We start from the raw sequence: 18,990 nt of genomic DNA, 5'->3' as shown, positions 1-18,990 counted from the left end.
TAACGAAAGTTCTTTAAAATTCTCCGCGCTTCCGGCTAGTTTGTTCTTGACGTCATAGTGACGGCTGTCTTGGAGTCGCTTACAACGATGTTAGCCTCCGTGGGGGCTACTGCCAGTGCTAAAGCAGCCTCCTGCGCCACCTCCGACTTCCATGTTTTTGCCGGGCCACTAACTCCAGTCACTCTCTAGACGGGTCCCCAAAGTTTGGAATGTGTAGGTTACATATGTGCTTTGAAAATTATTATTGAATATTCAACTTCTCCAAATTCTGATGTGTTGTCCGAGGCGTGTGGTTGATTTTCTCAGCCGCCTCGGTGGACTGTATGAAGTTCGTTGTTAAAATTTTGTTTAAGTAGGAAGCTTGTGAGTAACGAACCACAAATGTTAAGAACTGATGTTGAACAGCGCGGCTGAAACAACGCCATGAAGAAACAAATACCACAGACAAGCGCTCTGATGAGGGCTATACTCGCGGACAACTTTCTGTGGCAATGAAGGGAAAGCTACGGAGGCAGAGCGCACACAAGTGACAGCGCTGCTGAAAGGAGTCCCGCGTTTTAATCCACGTTCGTTTAGGTTGGGGAAGACAAAACTTAAGCACCTTCCTAGCAACAGTTAAATAAGACCGAACACACCACTGAGTGTAAATATTCACTTATTTTGCGGGTTTTCCCTTCCACATCTAGGGAATGGCGAAACCGTCACGCGTGGAAGCTGCGTCGATTCAGCGTCCGTTCCGAGCAACCAAAAGCACTGTCAAACGCTGCCGGACTACTTGACGCGGTAACACATGTGCAGCCCGCACGTGCCCGTAGCTTTCCCTTCATTGCCGCAGAAAGTTGTCCACGAGTGTAGTTGGTTCATATTTATAACAGAGGTTCAACAGCAGGAATAAAACTAGGATACTAAGAAACAAATATGCCATACAAGCACTTTTCGCGTTTGCTTCTTCGTGTCCTTGTTAACGCTTTTCAACGTCAGTTCTAAATATGAACCGCCATCCCACATCAAGATGTCGCTAACATATATGTTTATTCTATTTAGGTCAATTAGAGTGTAAGTACAAAATTGCTTGTTTTAGGGTGCCATAGTGACACTATACGCATTGTTTCCCGCAGTCCTAAAGGCACTGTACAAGACAGCAATTTCAAATTTAGTGAAAATTTGGGAATTGGGGAAGCTTTTACGGTCTTCGTTTAATTAGAAGCTTTGCAAATTATTGAACCCTCGTTTCTTCTGTATTTTTCCTGCGTTATACGAGATCTGTATTTGGTATGCTAGTTTCCTCAGTGAACTCAACAAGGCACTCTGTTTCTATTGAGTAACAAGTTGGTAGCAGGTTTTCCAGTTTTGCTTAAGTACTAGACAAGGCACGTCCTTATATTGGTTTAAAAATTAGAGGCGTGTCATTGGTAATACAATGTACGTAGGCAAAGGTCAGAATGTGTGGAACAACCGTGTACTTCGCAGTAAATTTAATATTCGAGTGACCGCTGCATATTAGGTGTCCTTTACGAACACCGTAGAATTTATCCCGCTGCCATGGCACAACTATGTACGCAACTGATATGAAATTTCGCCAAAAATTCGTGCTGGAAGTGATTATGTTCAACGTTGTAGTGAATTAAAACGTACGCTAATTAATTACTGCCTATGTAAAAATTGGAATATGGCCGCCATGGCCGCCATTGGAATATGAACCTGGCAACGTTTAACGATAGAACGTTATCTAGTAAGGCGAGTCTAGCAGTGCTATTGGAGGAATTAGAGGGCAGTAAATGGGATATAGGGCTGAGTAGAGTTAGGAGGCCAAAAGAAGCATATACAGTGCTAAAAAGCGGGCATGTCCTGTGCTACCGGGGCTTAGCAGAGAGACGAGAACTAGGAGTCGGATTCCTGATTAATAAGAACATAGCTGGTAACATACAGGAATTCTATAGCATTAACGAGAGGGTGGCATGTCTTGTTGTGAAACTTAGTAAGAGGTACAAAATGAAGGTTATACAGGTCTACGCCCCTACATCCAGTCATGATAACCAGGAAGTCGAAAGCTTCTATGAAGACGTGGAATCGGCGATGGGTAAAGTCAAAACAAAATACAGTATACTGATGGGCGGTTTCAATGCCAAGGTAGGCAAGAAGCAGGCTGGAGACAAGGCAGTGGGGGAATATGGCATAGGCACTAGGAATAGCAGGGGAGAGTTATTAGTAGAGTTTGCGGAACAGAATAATATGCGGATAATGAATACCTTTTTCCGCAAGCGGGTTATCCGAAAGTGGGCGTGGAGGAGCCCGAATGGTGAGACTAGAAATGAAATCGACTTCATACTCTGCGCGAACCCTGGCATCATACAAGATGTAGACGTGCTCGGCAAGGTGCGCTGCAGTGACCATAGGATGGTAAGAACTCGAATTAGCCTTGACTTGAGGAGGGAACGGAAGAAACTGGTACATAAGAAACCAATCAATGAGTTAGCGGTAAGAGGGAAACTAGAGGAATTCCGGATCAAGCTACATAACAGGTATTCGGCTTTAACCCAGGAGGAGGACCATAGTGTTGAAGCATTGAACGACAACCTTATGGGCATCATTAAGGAGTGCGCAATAGAAGTCGGTGCTAACGCCGTTAAACGGGAAACCAGTAAGCTATCGCAGGAGACGAAAGATCTGATCAAGAAACGCCAATGTATGAAAGCCTCTAACCCTACAGCTAGAATAGGACTCGCAGAACTTTCGAAGTTAATCAACAAGCGTAAGACAGCGGACATAAGGAACTATAATATGGATAGAATTGAACAGGCTCTCAGGAACGGAGGAAGCCTAAAAGCAGTAAAAAAGAAACTAGGAATAGGCAAGAATCAGATGTGTGCGTTAAGAGACAAAGCCGGCAATATCGTTACTAATATGGATGAGATAGTTCAAGTGGCTGAAGAGTTTTATAGAGATTTATACAGTACCAGTAACACCCACGACGATAAGGTGAGAGAGAATAGTCTAGAGGAACTTGAAATCCCACAAGTAACACCGGAAGAGGTAAAGAACGCCTTGGCAGCTATGCAGAGGGGGAAGGCAGCTGGAGAGGATCAGGTAACAGCAGATGTGTTGAACGATGGTGGGAACACTGTCCTAGAAAGATTGGCCGCCCTATATACACAATGCCTCATGACCTCGAACGTACCGGAATCTTGGAAGAACGCTGACATAATCCTAATCCATAAGAAAGGGGACACCAAAGACTTGAAAAATTATAGACCGATCAGCTTACTGTCCGTTGCCTACAAAGTATTTACTAAGGTAATCGCAAATAGAATCAGGAATACCTTAGACTTCCGTCAACCAAAGGACCAGGCAGGATTCCGTGAAGGCTACTCAACAAGAGACCATATTCACACTATCAATCAGGTGATAGAGAAATCTGCGGAATATAACCAACCCTTATATATAGCCTTCATTGATTACGAAAAAGCATTTGATTCAGTCAAAGCCTCAGCAGTCATGAAGGCACTACGGAATCAGGGTGTAGATGAGCCATATGTAAAGATACTGGAAGCTATCTATAGCAGTTCTACAGCCACCGTAATCCTCCACAAAGAAAGCAACAAAATCCCTATAAAGAAAGGCGTCAGACAGGGAGATACGATATCCCCAATGCTATTCACAGCATGTTTACAGGAGGTATTCAGAGACCTGGAGTGGGAAGAATTGGGGATAAAAGTTGATGGAGAATACCTTAGCAACTTGCGATTCGCTGATGATATTGCCTTGCTTAGTAACTCAGGAGATCAATTGCAATGCATGCTCACTGACCTGGAGAGGCAAAGCAGAAGGGTGGGTCTGAAAATTAATCTACAGAAAACTAATGTTTAACAGTCTCGGAAGAGAACAGCAGTTTACGATAGGTAGCGAGGCACTGGAAGTGGTAAGGGAATACATCTACTTAGGGCAGGTAGTGACCACGGATCCGGATCATGAGACTGAAATAACCAGAAGAATAAGAATTGGCTGGGTTTCGTTTGGCAGGCATTCTCAAATCATGAACAGCAGGTTGCCACTATCCCTCAAGAGGAATGTGTATAACAGCTGTGTCCTACCAGTACTCACCTACGGGGCAGAAACCTGGAGGCTTACGAAAAGGGTTCTGCTGAAATTGAGGACGACGCAACGAGCTATGGAAAGAAGAATGATAGGTGTAACGTTAAGGGATAAGAAAAGAGCAGATTGGGTGAGGGAACAAACGCGGGTAAATGACATCTTAGTTGAAATCAAGAAAAAGAAATGGGCATGGGCCGGACATGTAATGAGGAGGGAAGATAACCGGTGGTCATTAAGGGTTACGGACTGGATTCCAAGGGAAGGGAAGCGTAGTAGGGGGCGGCAGAAAGTTAGGTGGGCGGATGACATTAAGACGTTTGCAGGGACAACATGGCCACAATTAGTACATGACCGGGGTAGTTGGAGAAGTATGGGAGAGGCCTTTGCCCTGCAGTGGGCGTAACTAGGCTGATGATGATGATGATGATGATGATGATGCAAAAATTTCCTAATGGGTGTTGAAAAGCATTATATGCGAGCAAAACCTCAAACGCGCGAGTCACTTATGAACAATGATTTAACACTGTATGGACGAGTGTTGCCTAGAGGCAGCATAGAAGGCGAAAAACACATTTTGCTGATTTTCCGCATTCAGTACGACGTTCCGGCCCAAATTTCTTCGGCCAACGCTGAATGAACAACAGCGAGTGTCATTTGTTGGTTTAGAGCAGAATCACAGGACGAGGAAAAAGTTTGCCAGGCGAGTCGTTCTTTTTTTTTTGTGGATGCACGTTCAGGGGAGGAAAGCTGAAATTTAAAATTTGGCGTGCGATCTTCTGGGAAAAATCTCTGTGCGCCCCTTTGATCAGTCTTGTAAATCTTCCTACGTTTCCTTGTTCCCTCTCTCTCTCTCTCTCAAAATGTGATTCGTGGCAAATTCGCTCAGGTGCGGCCAGAGAAAAGCGACCCAATCAAGGACAGCAGTCAGCCCTTCAGGGTAGAAGCCATCGCCCGCACATACTTCTACAGCAGCAAGGCTTACGTCATCGTCGGCGAAATGAGCGGCTTCGCTTTAGAGTTCGTAGACTGGATGGTTAGTCGAGGCTGCCGGAAGCTTCTTCTCACCGCAAGCCATGGTGTGCTTATGGGGTATCCACGTCTTTGCCTGCATCGGTGGAAGACAGTCGGCGCCTCCGTAGTCGTCAGCGGAGCCGACGCATCGACAATGCACGGTGCTTTGCAGATTATCGAGGAAGCTGAAGCAATGGGTCCGGTCGGCGGCATCTTCAACGTTTCTGCGGTAAGCCAGCGCCACTTTTTCAACCTAAACCATTTATTGCATATCCTCATTTTTTCCGTGCGGTCGTCGTTGTGCCAGTAAATGCTTCTGCACTGCGAGCACGGAAATTGAAGTCACGCTAGAAGATGGATCGAAACAGTTTCAAGGCACTAAGCACTCACTTCCCTCTCGTGGAAATTTGTCACTGTGGTAGTCTGTAACACACCGAGCTATTCTTGCCGGAAGTTGTTCAAGTGACATGTAATCGACGTTTGCGTCATGTGTACGTCTTGTCCAACGCGTGCGACGTACAGATGTGCCGTAATGTATTGCGCACACATGCACTTGCCCTAGGAGCCGGCTACGCGCTTGTGCAAAAGAAGTTGGGTAACTCAGTGAATATTACGTGCTGACGCCGAGCACCAGGGCACGTGTTTGATTTCGTGCCTGGCGCCCGCATTTTGATGTGGCCAAAATTTCAGGGTGCTCGTTATTTGTTCAAAAAATGTCCGGATTTGCTTTATTTTTTGTCATAGACCTGAATTTTCTTTCAACACCGCTTTAGCGAGAATACAGTGTTTCATGGGTTGGTCTCCGTGGCAGCACAGCTCTTCTTATTACCGCAGTCATCCGCGATCGCCTTTGATTTACATGGAACAAAACTACTAAATAACCGAGGCCCGGGTGTCTTCAATTGCTAACTGTGCGTAAGATTACACCGCCAATGGCACGCAGCACACGCGTATGGGAGACGTGACGCAGATCCTAACGTGAGAGTAGAGATAAAACAAAGAGTAGCGGGTGGGATCGAACCAACGACCGTCGGTTTAAACAAGGCGTTCTCACAAGTGCGCCACGATCACTTTCAGAATGCAAGCGTGTTATATACGCTTTCCTAGAGAGTCCTTTCCCGCACCTGAAGATACCACGAATCAGGAAAGTTCTTAGTGTTGTGAATGGCTTTCCTGCACATTTTTTTACCAAGGGAACAGCGTGTACAGGGTTCGGAGAGTAATCAGGCGCTGCTATGGATAATAAATTTATCAGATACAAAGTAGCTACGAAAACATTATAAGGCGTATGAGAGGTAAATCATGCGGAGTCATGCTTCGAAAGAGCCTTGAGAATATGTATACGATTCAGGAAGTGCCGCCGAACAGGATACGCTTGGCGATCACGGATTTACTAAAATCACGCGAGTTTCCTGAAACGTAGGGAGGCCTCGCGAGTTCATTACTGTCGACTGGAGTCAGGCGCTGTTGCCGTTGTTGTTCGATGACGTCATCTAATCCTTGCGTGAGTGTTGCTGCATGGAAGTTTGAGTAAGAAAACTGTGGCGAGAATTAAGCGATACGTGACGAGGCGTGTCCGATCCGTGACTTTTTAGATCCATCAACGCTTCCTCTCCTGACAGCCTTGTCTCTGAAATGGTCACTTTGCGCCTCGTACGAGTTGAGAAGCAATCGTGAAAAAGTTTGTTTCGCTTTCGCGCACAGTGTCATGAAGACAGCTGGGTAGCCGATCAGGCGTCTGAGGTGTATCAAAGGTACTACAAGACCAAGCTTGGCGGCACGCGGCATCTGGACGAGCATTCCCGAAAGTTATGCCCGCAACTGGACCACTTCGTCGTCTTTTCCTCGCTTTCCTCTGGCCGCGGCACTTCGAAGAGGACGCTATCCGGCTACGTCGACTCAACATTAGAGCGCTTGTGTGAGCGCCGCGTTGAAAACGGTTTTCCCGGTAAGTTGACAAGGACATGTGATGTTGTAGACTGGCGTTCAACGGTACAAAACAATTTGTTCGACACGTCCAGTGCTTGAGGTCACTTAGAGTGGAAGTGTCAAAGTCGTAACATATTTCATGTCTCGTCTCATCAGCAAACAAACGCAAGGAAGGAACTTCCGTATAGCAATTGAATGCATGCTATATTCGATTTTTAAAAAACTGATGTTACACTTCTGTTCATCTACTCATACTTACCACTGCGGATTTTCAGCCCACGTTCCGAATTGCTCATTTCAGGAAAGTTGGTGCTGGGCGTCAAATCTGCGACTACAGTTCGTATCAGCTTCTAAAATGCAGTTTTGTGTTAAATACAGAAGACAAATTCTTAATTAGGCTGCGCCTGACCGCAACTAAATTTTTTGTCCGAACTACATTGAAATACAACCGACTTTTGTTAGGCTAAACGTGAAGCCGAATTGCAATTTCCACATGAGCTCTGCAGCCTGGGAGTGAATTGTCGCACGCTCTGCTGGCTTCTGATTTCCTCTTTCCACGGCGTATATTTGTAAATGCAAGCAGCGGTTATGACGCACCTTGTGATTTAAACAAGGGTGTGCGACAGGGCAGTGTTTTGAACTCTTTGTTTTTCAGAGATGTGATGTTCAAATTTGGAGGTCTCTTGCCCACGTCAGATACAATATGAACTTATGCAAATGACATCTGTCTATGGGCACCCTTCTCATAATGCTCCAAAATACATTACCTCCTTCAGGAACGCATTGACAAAACGCTACGTTTTTATGATTGAAAATGGCGTGGATCTTCGAACGGATAAATCAGTGGTTTTCTTTGCTTTCACAAGTAATCGCCTACCAAACATGATGATTACTGTCAAACCTTGTTATCCTTGTTAGCCTTCATGGTCTGACAACAATCGCCTCCTAAATGCCTGTAGTTTACCACTTATCCGAGTTGACTGACCAAACGTTCGCCTGGTTGTTTGGAGTCTCCGAATATGCGTTGGATTGCCTCGCTCAACATTGGGCAGCCTTCTTATATGTGAGACCAGAGAACCACTGGCTGAAGCTCTATGTGTTCAGTAAAGTCTTCGACATTTTATCAAGCTAAAAACAACAACACAACACGATAATAATCGATTGCAGACGGTTCTATTTCAAGGATCTGCATGAATATACGCATTGCGGTCGCATCACCAGTCCTACATTTCACAGCAATGTCAACAGTCCCATTCTAACTTAGATTTTTCTGCTTGGAATTACGCTATACTCTTGTGTTTGTGACTGTTCTCAAGCTTAATAAAAAATTAACAACGCACCCATAGAAGCAACAATTCTGACGCTCCTGCACATGAGTCGGTTGGAAGACGCCAAGCCTTTCATTAGGCATGAAATGTTTTTAGCGCCCGTTTTCGGCAACCTTCAAGTGAACTTGAGCTAAAAGCCAAAGTCTTAATCCGGGCACTCAAATGAGAACATCCGGGCGAGTTTGCGCGAACAGAACGAGATCACCCGGGCAGCCAGTCGAAAATAAAGATGGCTCTTTGGCCACTAAGCCTTTGTACAGGACCGCATTACATAGGCTAGTTACTGCCCAAACAAATTACAAAAAACATTGCTTCCGAGTTCTTCATAAAGTTTGCTCACAATATCACTCACGCCGTCACTTCTAGTACGCTGAGTTTGATTCGTCATTTCAAATAGGCGACGTTGAAAAGGCAAATAAAGGGCACCATACACTTCCTTGTCATCGCTTGGCGCTGAGCACTGAACGTCAGCGGCCCGCAAGTTCCGCGGCACGGGTTTCGCGCCATATCGAGAGATGGCGCCATGCTGCGTCCGCCTCCTTCAGGCGCTTCTACCGGCTTAACAGTTATGGTAATGCGTTGCTAAGCGCGATGTCGCGGGATCAAATACCCGCTGCGCCGGCTCCATTCCGATAGAGGTGAAATGCAAAAACGCCCTTGTCCCGTGCATTGCGGTCCCCCCAATGCACGGATCATTCCCTGTTAAAGATCCCCTGTCGGTCAAATTGATTCCGGATTACGGCGTGCCTCAAAATCAAACGTCGCGTTTTTTGCACGTGAAACCAATGAATTTAATTCGTTCTTCTTCTAGCTGGGCAGTGCGCTCTGTCTTCCTGGCGTCTTTGGCGGCCTTTCGCGTGGCCTTCAGTCGGTTTTCTTCTTCTAGCTGAGCAGCATCCATGTGGACTAGTGCAGGGCATGGCGTGGTGGGGTGTGGTGGGGTGCGCCGTTGCGAACATGCACTAAATCCATTTTAAGAGTGTGGCTAGTACCATCTCCAACCAATCTCCTTTGCCGGTTTCCATTTCATGCTTACATCTACTCTCGATTACGGGAGAGCCGCAATTTTTCAATGATTGATCTACAAAACAGAGCTGCTCCGCGTCTTCATTTTACGTTCCAACGCGCAATAAAAGCAAACGTTATCTTTTGCAGACCAAGATATCGTACACATCTGCAAAACTATTTGGCGTTCTCCAGGCTACAAGACAATTTGCTGACAGCTTAGTAAATCACAGTTGGAGAATACAATCTGATTCAAAATCAGTCCTGGATTCATTGAGTCAATATTCTGTGTAATTCCTACTCTCTATTGTATGCGATCGCAAAGACACTGGCTATCACTTTCTTTTGCCTCCATCGCGAGTTGACCTTGAGTAGGTCCGCATTCACATTGGTATAACTGAAAACGAAGTACCCGACTGGCGGGCGGCCGATGCTCTCTCACCAAATGGGATGAGTTTGGTGACCCACCTAGAACTCGTCCATCTCTCTCGAGGCCAGAAGCGTTCTACGTAAGCTGCATAGGGCACTTTCCGAAGAAATTTGGTTTGACAAGAAAAGCAAGACGTCATCGCTATATCGAGTAGACCTTATTTTACGTTGTTCTGCGAACATGGAAGCTGACCGTACCTTAGCTATTATTTTAAATCATTAATAACTAGACGTATCATAAACACCTCGCCGTTCACCCGAGTTCACCCAACTGCCATCTATGGTCCTATATCAGGCGCTTTTCTTTAGCACGTTCACGCAGCTTGTCCACAATATGATCAGCAACGAGTTAAATTAGATTGCTTTGACAGATGTGAATTTCCCAGTACAGAAACACCGTATTGGCCCTCAAATAAAGCGACCGCGAATTTACAATATGTTTACAGGCTATTTACAATATGTTTACACGTAGGCGAAAGATGGCCAAGATGGCAAGCCTATAGCAATCGGGAGCACCTCGTCTTCCTCCTCTTCAGTTCGACCACACTGTAACGGCTGTTCCGCGTTAATATGTACCACGAGAGGGGTCTTTCAGTATTTCAGAAAAAAAGAAAAAAATGTGCATAACGATTATAACGTCAAGTGATGCCGCAAAGAAAGAGGAAAGGACGCATGAAAGCGGTTGCCCGCGGGGCGTTTTACTCATCCTCGCTGTGACCTGCCACCGCATATGAAGTGAACGGACGAATTCGTATACAATTTACTTGTTGTCACTGCGGACGTCTTTGCCACTGTCGGCAAGAGTGGGTTTGTCCTCTATCCCACAGTTATTGGGCAGGCAGCGTTTCAGAAGTCGCCCTCTCGGCACTATCCACCACGGTTAGCACACAATCGAACACGCATCGCCATCATATCGGCATCACAGTTATCACACAATCATGATAATCGCGCAAAACACGCACAGTTGTACCCGGCAAAGACATGTTCGAGTGGGTATATTTGAACACGGCTTCGTATGCGGTAAAGTGATCGCCGTGGTGCCTAGCGGTTTGACTGCAGCTTGAAACGCTTGGAAAGAACAGAAACAAAGGCATTATATTCGTGCCAGGAACCGTAATGTAAGGCGTTGTATGTGTTAAGGTCGAAAAGTTTGGAAATAAACTCGCGTTATATTCGTGCTTTATAATAAAACTGCTCGGTCCATGCTCATCCTCCGCTAAACAGAGACTGCCAGGCCTACAACATTTCAGATTTCCTTTGAGACAATCAAAATACCTTGCTGTTATTTATAAATTTATACGAAACTTATGCATTAATATAAGTTATGGGGTTTTACGGGCCAAAACCACTTTCTGATTATGAGGCATGCCGTAGGGGAGAACTCCGGAAATTTCGACAACTTGGGGTTCTTTAACGTGCACCTAAATCTAAGTACACGGGTGTATTCGCATTTCGCCCCCATCGAAATGCGGCCGCCGTGGCCGGGATTCGATACCGCGACCTCGTGCTCAGCAGCCTAACACCATAGCCATTGAGCAACCACGGCGGGTGAAACTTATGCATATAAAGTTTTTATAACGACATGAGAAATGTCATATAGATGTTATACATTTTTTATTGCTTAGTGTACATTTACTATTTTCCTTATTGTATGTGCACATGGATCACTTCTCCTGCTTTGTTTTTATTTAACATTTGCTTTTTTTATAGACTTGTTATGTTTGTTTGTTTCTGGTATGCATGCGCATGGTTAAGGGGAATTTCTTAGTTATATTGATCAATGGTGTTTTGGGAGAGGCAGCTCTAATGTACCCTGCCTTCTCATATTTGTGCAGGTAATAAACAACAAACAAAATGCGCAAGCAGTTTGCCAAATTTTCTAGCTGGCCATGAACATTTCTAAGTTGCTCATGCATGCACGATCGCGTGACTTAATGAAAAACAGAGGATAATGGTATTGTTTTCCGAGTTAAATAGGCTTTACTGTCTTGGGGAAACAGATGGGTGCACCAGATTTACTTGCCGCACCAATATAGGTGCAGTGTTGTTGCTTTCTTTTTTTTGGTAGGACATCTCATACTATCCTATATTCGCTCCAGCTCAATGCGCTAGCGCGTGGAAAGGCGATGCGTTGTATGCGATATTCAGTTCGATGTAAGCAATCCATTTTATACATTGCCAACGGCCATAAATTTCAAGCGGCTGATACGCGCAACTCAGTGTCAATTCGAAATACGCGGAAAGTAGGATGCTTATCAGCCCCAAATGAGGCATCCAGTTGTGCTTCGATAGCTTTGTCTTGAATGCGAAATGCGCCGTGGTGCGCAGCACCTTTTGATGCAATTTGCCCAGGTATAAATATTTAGTATGACATTGAAAGTGTAGACTTTAAAGAGAAGTTGATGACATCACTGTGTCATGCTAATATATGCTGTAATATTTTTATAACGTGAACGCGTAAAAGCGCAGTTTCCCATCCAACCATCGCATGTAAACGCAGCCAGCACGACTTGAGCCTCCCTACTAAAGCAACAACAGCTGCTTTGGCAGCATATCAGCGTTGCATGTGAAAAGCCAATGCTTTTCTCTCTTTCTTTCTATTCAATTGCCTTCTTAGCATTGGCCATCCAATGGGGTGTCATTGATGAGGGCTGCCAAGCTCATGAGGCCCAGTGCCCCGAAGCGGCATTCGAGGCAACACAGCCTCAGCGAATGAGGTCCGCCTTGGAGGTCATGGAGAGGTTCCTGAACCAAAGCCACCCCGTCGTGTCCAGCTTCGTCAAGGCTGAAGTCACTTCAAGTTTGGGGAACGAACGAGAAACTAACTTCCTCGTGGACTCGGTGACCCGAATTCTTGGTGAGAAGCTTAACCCTTACGCTTTGTTCGACTGGAATGTTCGCTTTGTTCGTTTGCCACCGCGTCACGTCAACTGGATGGTGCTTGCGGGAGCGCTGGAGGTGACGGCTCGCTCGGCGTGGCACGGTGCCTACGCCTGCTCCGCTGCCTGTTAAAAAATCCGAGCAGCACCCGAGCATTGGAGAGCAGCGTGGTGTTTAAACCAGAGCGCTACAAAGCATGCTTTACAATGAATTGTCATCGAGAAAGCAGGATCTTCACATCCCTGCCAGCGATTCGGCCAGCTCAAGTCCGAAAGCAAGAACAACTGTCCCACACCCCCGCTGACACCTAAGCTTAACAGGCAGTTTGATTGGGCTAGTTGGTACGAATCCATTGTTCCTGCGTCCCCGTTAATTTCGCTCTGCCGGCCACCGTGGTAACGCCTAAACATTCCCCTTGTACACGCGTGAGAGCCCTGCCAGTTTTCTCTTCCCCAAAGCCTATTGTCCGCATACTTCCCATTGCAGGTGTACTTGGTTGACATAAAGTCTAGGGGGAGAACCACTAAAGGGGCAGGGGGGGGGGGGGGGGTCCTCAAATTCTCGTTCGGTTTACTCCCTGCCCGCGGAAAGAGAATAAAGGGGCAAAGATAAAAAGATTGCGGAGAAACAACAACAGTGACGCGCCATGGCAAAGGTTCACACCGAGTCTATAAGCAGTCGCAAGGAAATTTTGACTTAAGGAGCTCTAAAAACGCACTCGCCATTTTCTGCCCCAACAACGGACATTGCCGTGACCTTCAAATTTTCACCTCTGAAAAGGGTCTTTACGGGTGAACTCGAAGTTCTTCAGAAGCGCTGTGTGGTCAAGAGAAATAAAGCTGTAAGCTATGAATGTATTGTGCCATAATCGTAACTACAAAATTGTACGCTCTCGTTTAAACACGACAGGAAAGTGCTCATGCCATCAGGTGAGTAATGGCAAATATTTTACTCCGCAATTTCTGGCGTCGTTTCTAGTACCAACCAAAAAAAATTGACTTTGCCTATACCACCTGTCTTATGCTGCATCTCTGCTTGCTGATTTTAATGACTGACCTTTCGGTCCGGCCGAAGAAAATCAAAGACAATGAAACCTTGATTCCGATATGTTTTTTGTTTCAGAGTTTATATGCCTGGTAAATAGTTTGGTGAGAACAAAATCGGTTCACCTCGCTTAGGTGCAGCAGGTCGAATTTTTTTCATCTTTGCCTGTTAATCGATAGGCGAGTTGCCTCTTGTATTTCCTCTCCATCGAGCTTCAAGCTGCCAAATTTGTGGCCACCATAAGCATATCTCCAAATGCAGTTGCAGAATTCGAGGATACGGTCACCATCATCACTAAACTAAGGCAGCTAGATAATTAATTCTAGCCCCAGCTCGAAGAGTGATGTTGATCAAAGTTTTGATCGGTCACTGCAATTCGTCACTCAGAGAGCGGCAAGAAAAACAAACTTGCGACGGAATCGAAGCAGAGAACACAATGCCGAAATAAAGAAAGGGGGGACACGACAAATATTACAAGAAAAGCCCTCAAAGCGTAATACAGAGGAAAGGATATGAAAAAGCGCGAAAAGATAAACATTTTTACCTGCCCCTTGTTTATTTTACACAAGCACTTTAGTGTGAATTGGGCTCAACGATATAGATTTGAAGAAAGAACTTATATATGCACAAGATTACAGTACAGCCGCCGCAACGTATTATAACCTCGAAGAAATACTGAAGGAGAAATTCGTCGAAACAGCTGTCATAACACGCAATCCTGTCCTTATTTTTTTTAAAGCGGTACATATTTCAACGTCTCCCTATGTTGTTTCCTTGCATTTACCACTGACAATTTTCGCCACATATGCAACTACACTAATCAAGCCAGATATACATGTTCGCAAAAGCATCAGATAAAGTCAAGATGACGCGCAAGACGGGAACGAGAAACAGAACGCAGCGCGACATTAGCAGATACTTTTTAATCATAGGAATATGGTCACTCAAAGTACAAAAATATGACAAAATATTACCCACTGCCGTAAAAGCTATTTAACAACAAACACCAGTGGTCTGTCGGGGAGCGGCTAATAGTTTGCATCGCAGTGTACATCCAGTTTCTCCATTCGAGGAAATGGGAAACACAGAATACTCTCAGTAAAGGATAAACCAATTTGATTGAAATTTGAAATTGACCTCTAAGAGCAACATTTAAAATGCAATTGGTAGTAGCAAAAACTTGATTGGGCACCGTAATTTCAGAAAGATTACCTAAATTTCCACCTGCGGCAAGTTGTCTTTTCATCCACTTTAATTTCCATTAATTTATCGTTTCTTCATTCCATTTATTAAGCACAAGTAATTTCCCCTATGTTGTCCTTGGTGTCAGTGTTTGTTGGCTTCTCATGATATGACTAATAAAAATCGGGCCCCTCGGTTAACCTCCTTTCTTCTCGTTTATTACATAACGAGGGTCTCGAATCCGGCAACATTGATGCCTTCAGGTAGCATACGTGGGTTTATTGACCAGTTGCTTTCACCCAAAAAGATCACGTTCTCGTGACGCCTGCGGCAACAAGGACGTTCCACGTCCGCCGCCAAGGTCTATGAGTGGTGGCGCTGGCTAACACTCCCAGGGTTTACTAGTACACATAAAACACCCAAGAAAGTGGATGGGGAAAAAGCGCCGCGGTAGCTCAATTGGTAGAGCATCGCAGGCGAAATTCGAAGGTTGTGGGTTCGGTTCCCACCTGCGGAAAGTAGTTTTTTCATCCACTTTAATTTCCAATAATTTATCGTTTCTTCATTGCATTTATTAAGCACAAGTAAATTCCCCTATGTTGTCCTTGGTGTCAGTGTTTGTTGGCTTCTCATGATATGACTAATAAAAATCGGGCCCCTGGGTTAACCCCCTTTCTTCTCGTTAATTCATGAATTGGTAACTCTCCAGCAAAACCAGATATCGCAATTCTGTAAAAATTCTCTGTAAGAGTACCTGAAACGAATGGATGCGTTATAACAGTTTCCACCTGGCGTCAATTGTTTGCACTGTTTACGATGATATTTGCAAAAGTGTCTTTAAAAAATAGTGGTATAGTTCAATTTCCGTAATTTCTTTCTCTTGAGGTGTCTGAATACACGCAGTTTATTGAACAGCGATGTCTTTTTTTTTATTCCCGAGTTGCCGAGTCGTGAATTTTATGCTTTAGTTTTCGTTATTTCTCCGACTTTTTCTCCAAAAGCACTTTCGTATACAATTTTTTTAATGATGACCTAAATATAACATTGGCTCCAAGAGTCGGTAGATTTTACCTTTTTCTTTAATGCAACACCGCATTTACTGCTGTTGATGCTGAGTAAATCGACCTCTCATTTATCATGTATTTATCTCGGCTTTGCATGGAGTGAAGTTACCTCCTAAATTAACTACTCCTCACTTTGTGAAGGGGTACTGAAACCCTTCTTACGAACTTGTCACAGCTACAAAGACTCGCGTCATTCACAGCAACAGTCGTATTCTTCAACGTGATTCGTTATTTAGCCCTGCACATGATACAAACGTCAATTTTGCGGTAAGCGCCTGTGTTGACACGCCTCTGTCCTCGTGTTCAGTGCATGCGCTGTCATCGCGAAGACCTGTTTCTGCTTCCTTTGTTGCACTCTCTAACTACTTGGTTGTAACTTTGCACTCCTTCATCCCACGACGTTCCCGCAGGCTTCCAAGATTCGTCGAAGCTGAACCATAACAGCAACCTGGGCGAGCTGGGCTTAGACTCCATCATGGGCGCCGAAGTACTGATGGTCATCGAGAAATGCACTGGCCTGGTTCTGTCCGTGCAGGGATTACGCCAGCTGACCCTTAACTCATTGCGAGAGCTGAGTAAAAAATAACATTTAGGTTAAAGTAGGCAAGAATATGATGCTCGGGTTCTCCTTTTTTTTTAAAGGGGAGACGAATTGGAACCGACGCAAACGCTTATTTCTGTATCGCACCAATGAAACGTACCAACTTGTAAAATAAAGATATTGTCAAGACTATTCGTGACGTCTTTTCCTCAGTTTTATTCTACGGCAGTAACTGAATTTTCAGTTTGTTGCACGCGTCGACTGTAGCATTTAGTTTTGTCTAACACCATCATCATCATGTCTTTTTGCCGCAAGAAGTTGCCAGGAAAGAACGCTTTTCTGTCCAGCGGGGATGTAATCTACGGTGCTCGATCACTGATCCTTCGTGTCGTCATGCCGTCCTAGAGTTATTGTCGTTGGCACGGATGCCGCACCACTGTCTGCACCCGTGCCGTAGCTGTTCCCGGGCCAGCTCTTTGTGCACCAGTCGGCACTTGCATCTGCCCACAAAATGCAGTGAAGCCTGGGAGCGTGTGTCTGCGCTCCAAAGAGCAACAGTGTAGCTGCCTCAGTCGCGCATCGAAGCGAACCTGAGGTGGTGCATCGATGCCTCAAGGCTTGGCTTCGTGTGGCACGTGGATTCCGAGCATGGGCAGTAGCTCTTCAAGACGAGAACCAGTAAAGCGGAGTAAGTAGCCCGTGTGGAGTTGCAACAACTAGGATCCGAATCGGGCGCCACTACGACGTTGCTCGTCCCAGTCATAATACCGCTGCCTTCCGATACAAAACTAGGAATAGCAGAGGACTCCTGAAAATAATGTCTCTGAGTTTCAGTCTAGGACTACCAGCAGATAGCTTGGTCGATCAGCTGCACCTAAATTTCCAGCTCTACTCCTTATCCCTCTTGACAACCGACCTGCATGCTCAAACGAAGCTTACTAACGAAGATACTTGCAGCTAGGCTTTGACTGAAGCTTGGGTATACGGCCTTGAGGAGCTGCCTGCTATTCGCAATTCTGTATGGGAGGTGTCAATCAATATTATGTGGTCAAGGAGAGATGGAATCGTTCTGATTAGACGAATTATTTATTGGTGGAGGTGAAAAGAAGAATGTAAGAAGCATATTAACAGGACGCTAAATCGAAACAACAAATCAGTTCAGACTAATAAAGCATTGTTTGAGAACACTGCAGGCTGTCATTTCAAAATAATAGTTTGATTATTAGATGAGTAAATGAAGGTCGAAGGATCAGTATTTAAATTTCGTGCCGAAACCCCGATGCCGGTACGTCAGTGTGACGTCAGGGATTAGAAAATATGTTTTCGCATTTGCGCCGCGTTGACTGAGTAAAACTTCCCGAAACTGTCCATGTTTAATACTTGTTTCAAGTAGAACATAATGTAGTCAATCTGCACCGCTGTATAATTATTTGACCGTCGAAGATGCCATCAGAATCCATGACGTCACAGCGACGAGGTGTGGGAACTTCAAGGAGGCGCCGCCACCCGTCTTTTGTTCTTGCGCTTTTTCTGGCTTACCAAGCGTCTTATTGTAGCAAGAGTGGTGTTTTTGGTGTCCTAGAGAGGTAATTTACTGATGCAAAAGAAATCATTTTTCTCTTTAGTGTCCCTTTAAGGTTAACGGGACCTGTGAAGGAAAAATGCTTGGCTATGAGTAGCTTGCCTATGGAAAGGTAGCGGCAGCAGACAGCAAAGAATTGATTGACTGCACGTGAAAAAATATGAGCTACAAAAATGAGACCAAGTGATATTCGCGGGAATATAAATGCGCAGGTTGTGAATCTAGATGTATGTGGTGAATAAATGGAGCTCTAGTGGCGTAGTTGTGCGAAGAAGAGAATGTTGTAGTTTTCACTAGGAGCACGCGTTTGGCTATGTTGAAACAAAGAAATAGACAGCAATTTAGTAACATTGTCATGCAGTCTGGAAAAACGTTTACGAGCATGTAGATTAAATGACAGTGGATGAAGAATGGAAGGATAGCTCGGGAGTCAATCGTCGTTCTATGACCCTAAACGCTCGGTAAGGTATTGGCGTAGGGCTGGGAGCTACAGCAATAAAATGCGGCAAAACAGCGGGAAATTGTCTCCTTGATTTCGAGGGATTGGGTACACAACTGAAGTGAAACGTATATTCTAAGAAACAGTGGCAGCTTTGGCCGGCATTCACCAACAGAACTGCGCGAATGTACCAAGTCTTATATCAATTACAATTTCGATCGAAGGGCGAATTAATGACATATGTAGCAAACACGTAAGGCCAGTGCTGCATCCCGGTCAAGCGGCACTCCGGAGGCTGATGACGTAGGAGTTTTAATGGCGCAAGGGCCAGGCCTGGCAAAAGAGCGCCACGCCGATGCACTCCGGAGGTTACCAGCCGTCGTAGGTGTATACGACAGGACATTGAGCAGGCAGGCGCTTACAGGCGTATCCTTGTACCAACTCGGTGTACAAAGATTTCAACG

At 45.2% G+C, this 18,990-nt stretch overlaps 1 protein-coding gene across 1 annotated transcript in view; it reads left to right on the top strand.

Moving 5' to 3' along the window:
• The window catches only part of LOC126526127 (fatty acid synthase-like), a 114,981-nt gene extending 98,282 nt beyond the window's left edge, over nucleotides 1-16,699 (top strand). Inside the window, exons 21-24 of the mRNA XM_072284065.1 lie at nucleotides 4,979-5,332; nucleotides 6,808-7,051; nucleotides 12,412-12,651; nucleotides 16,375-16,699. Coding sequence (XP_072140166.1) covers nucleotides 4,979-5,332; nucleotides 6,808-7,051; nucleotides 12,412-12,651; nucleotides 16,375-16,550 — 1,014 coding nt within the window. The 3' untranslated portion in view covers nucleotides 16,551-16,699. The remainder of the gene's footprint in view (nucleotides 1-4,978; nucleotides 5,333-6,807; nucleotides 7,052-12,411; nucleotides 12,652-16,374) is intronic.
• The last annotated feature ends 2,291 nt before the right edge of the window (nucleotides 16,700-18,990 follow it).

The sequence above is a fragment of the Dermacentor andersoni genome, chromosome 8 (genome assembly GCF_023375885.2).
Source record: "Dermacentor andersoni chromosome 8, qqDerAnde1_hic_scaffold, whole genome shotgun sequence".
Lineage (NCBI taxonomy): Eukaryota > Metazoa > Arthropoda > Arachnida > Ixodida > Ixodidae > Dermacentor > Dermacentor andersoni.
Note: the sequence above shows the minus strand (reverse complement) of the source record. Positions and strands in the feature narration are given on the sequence as shown.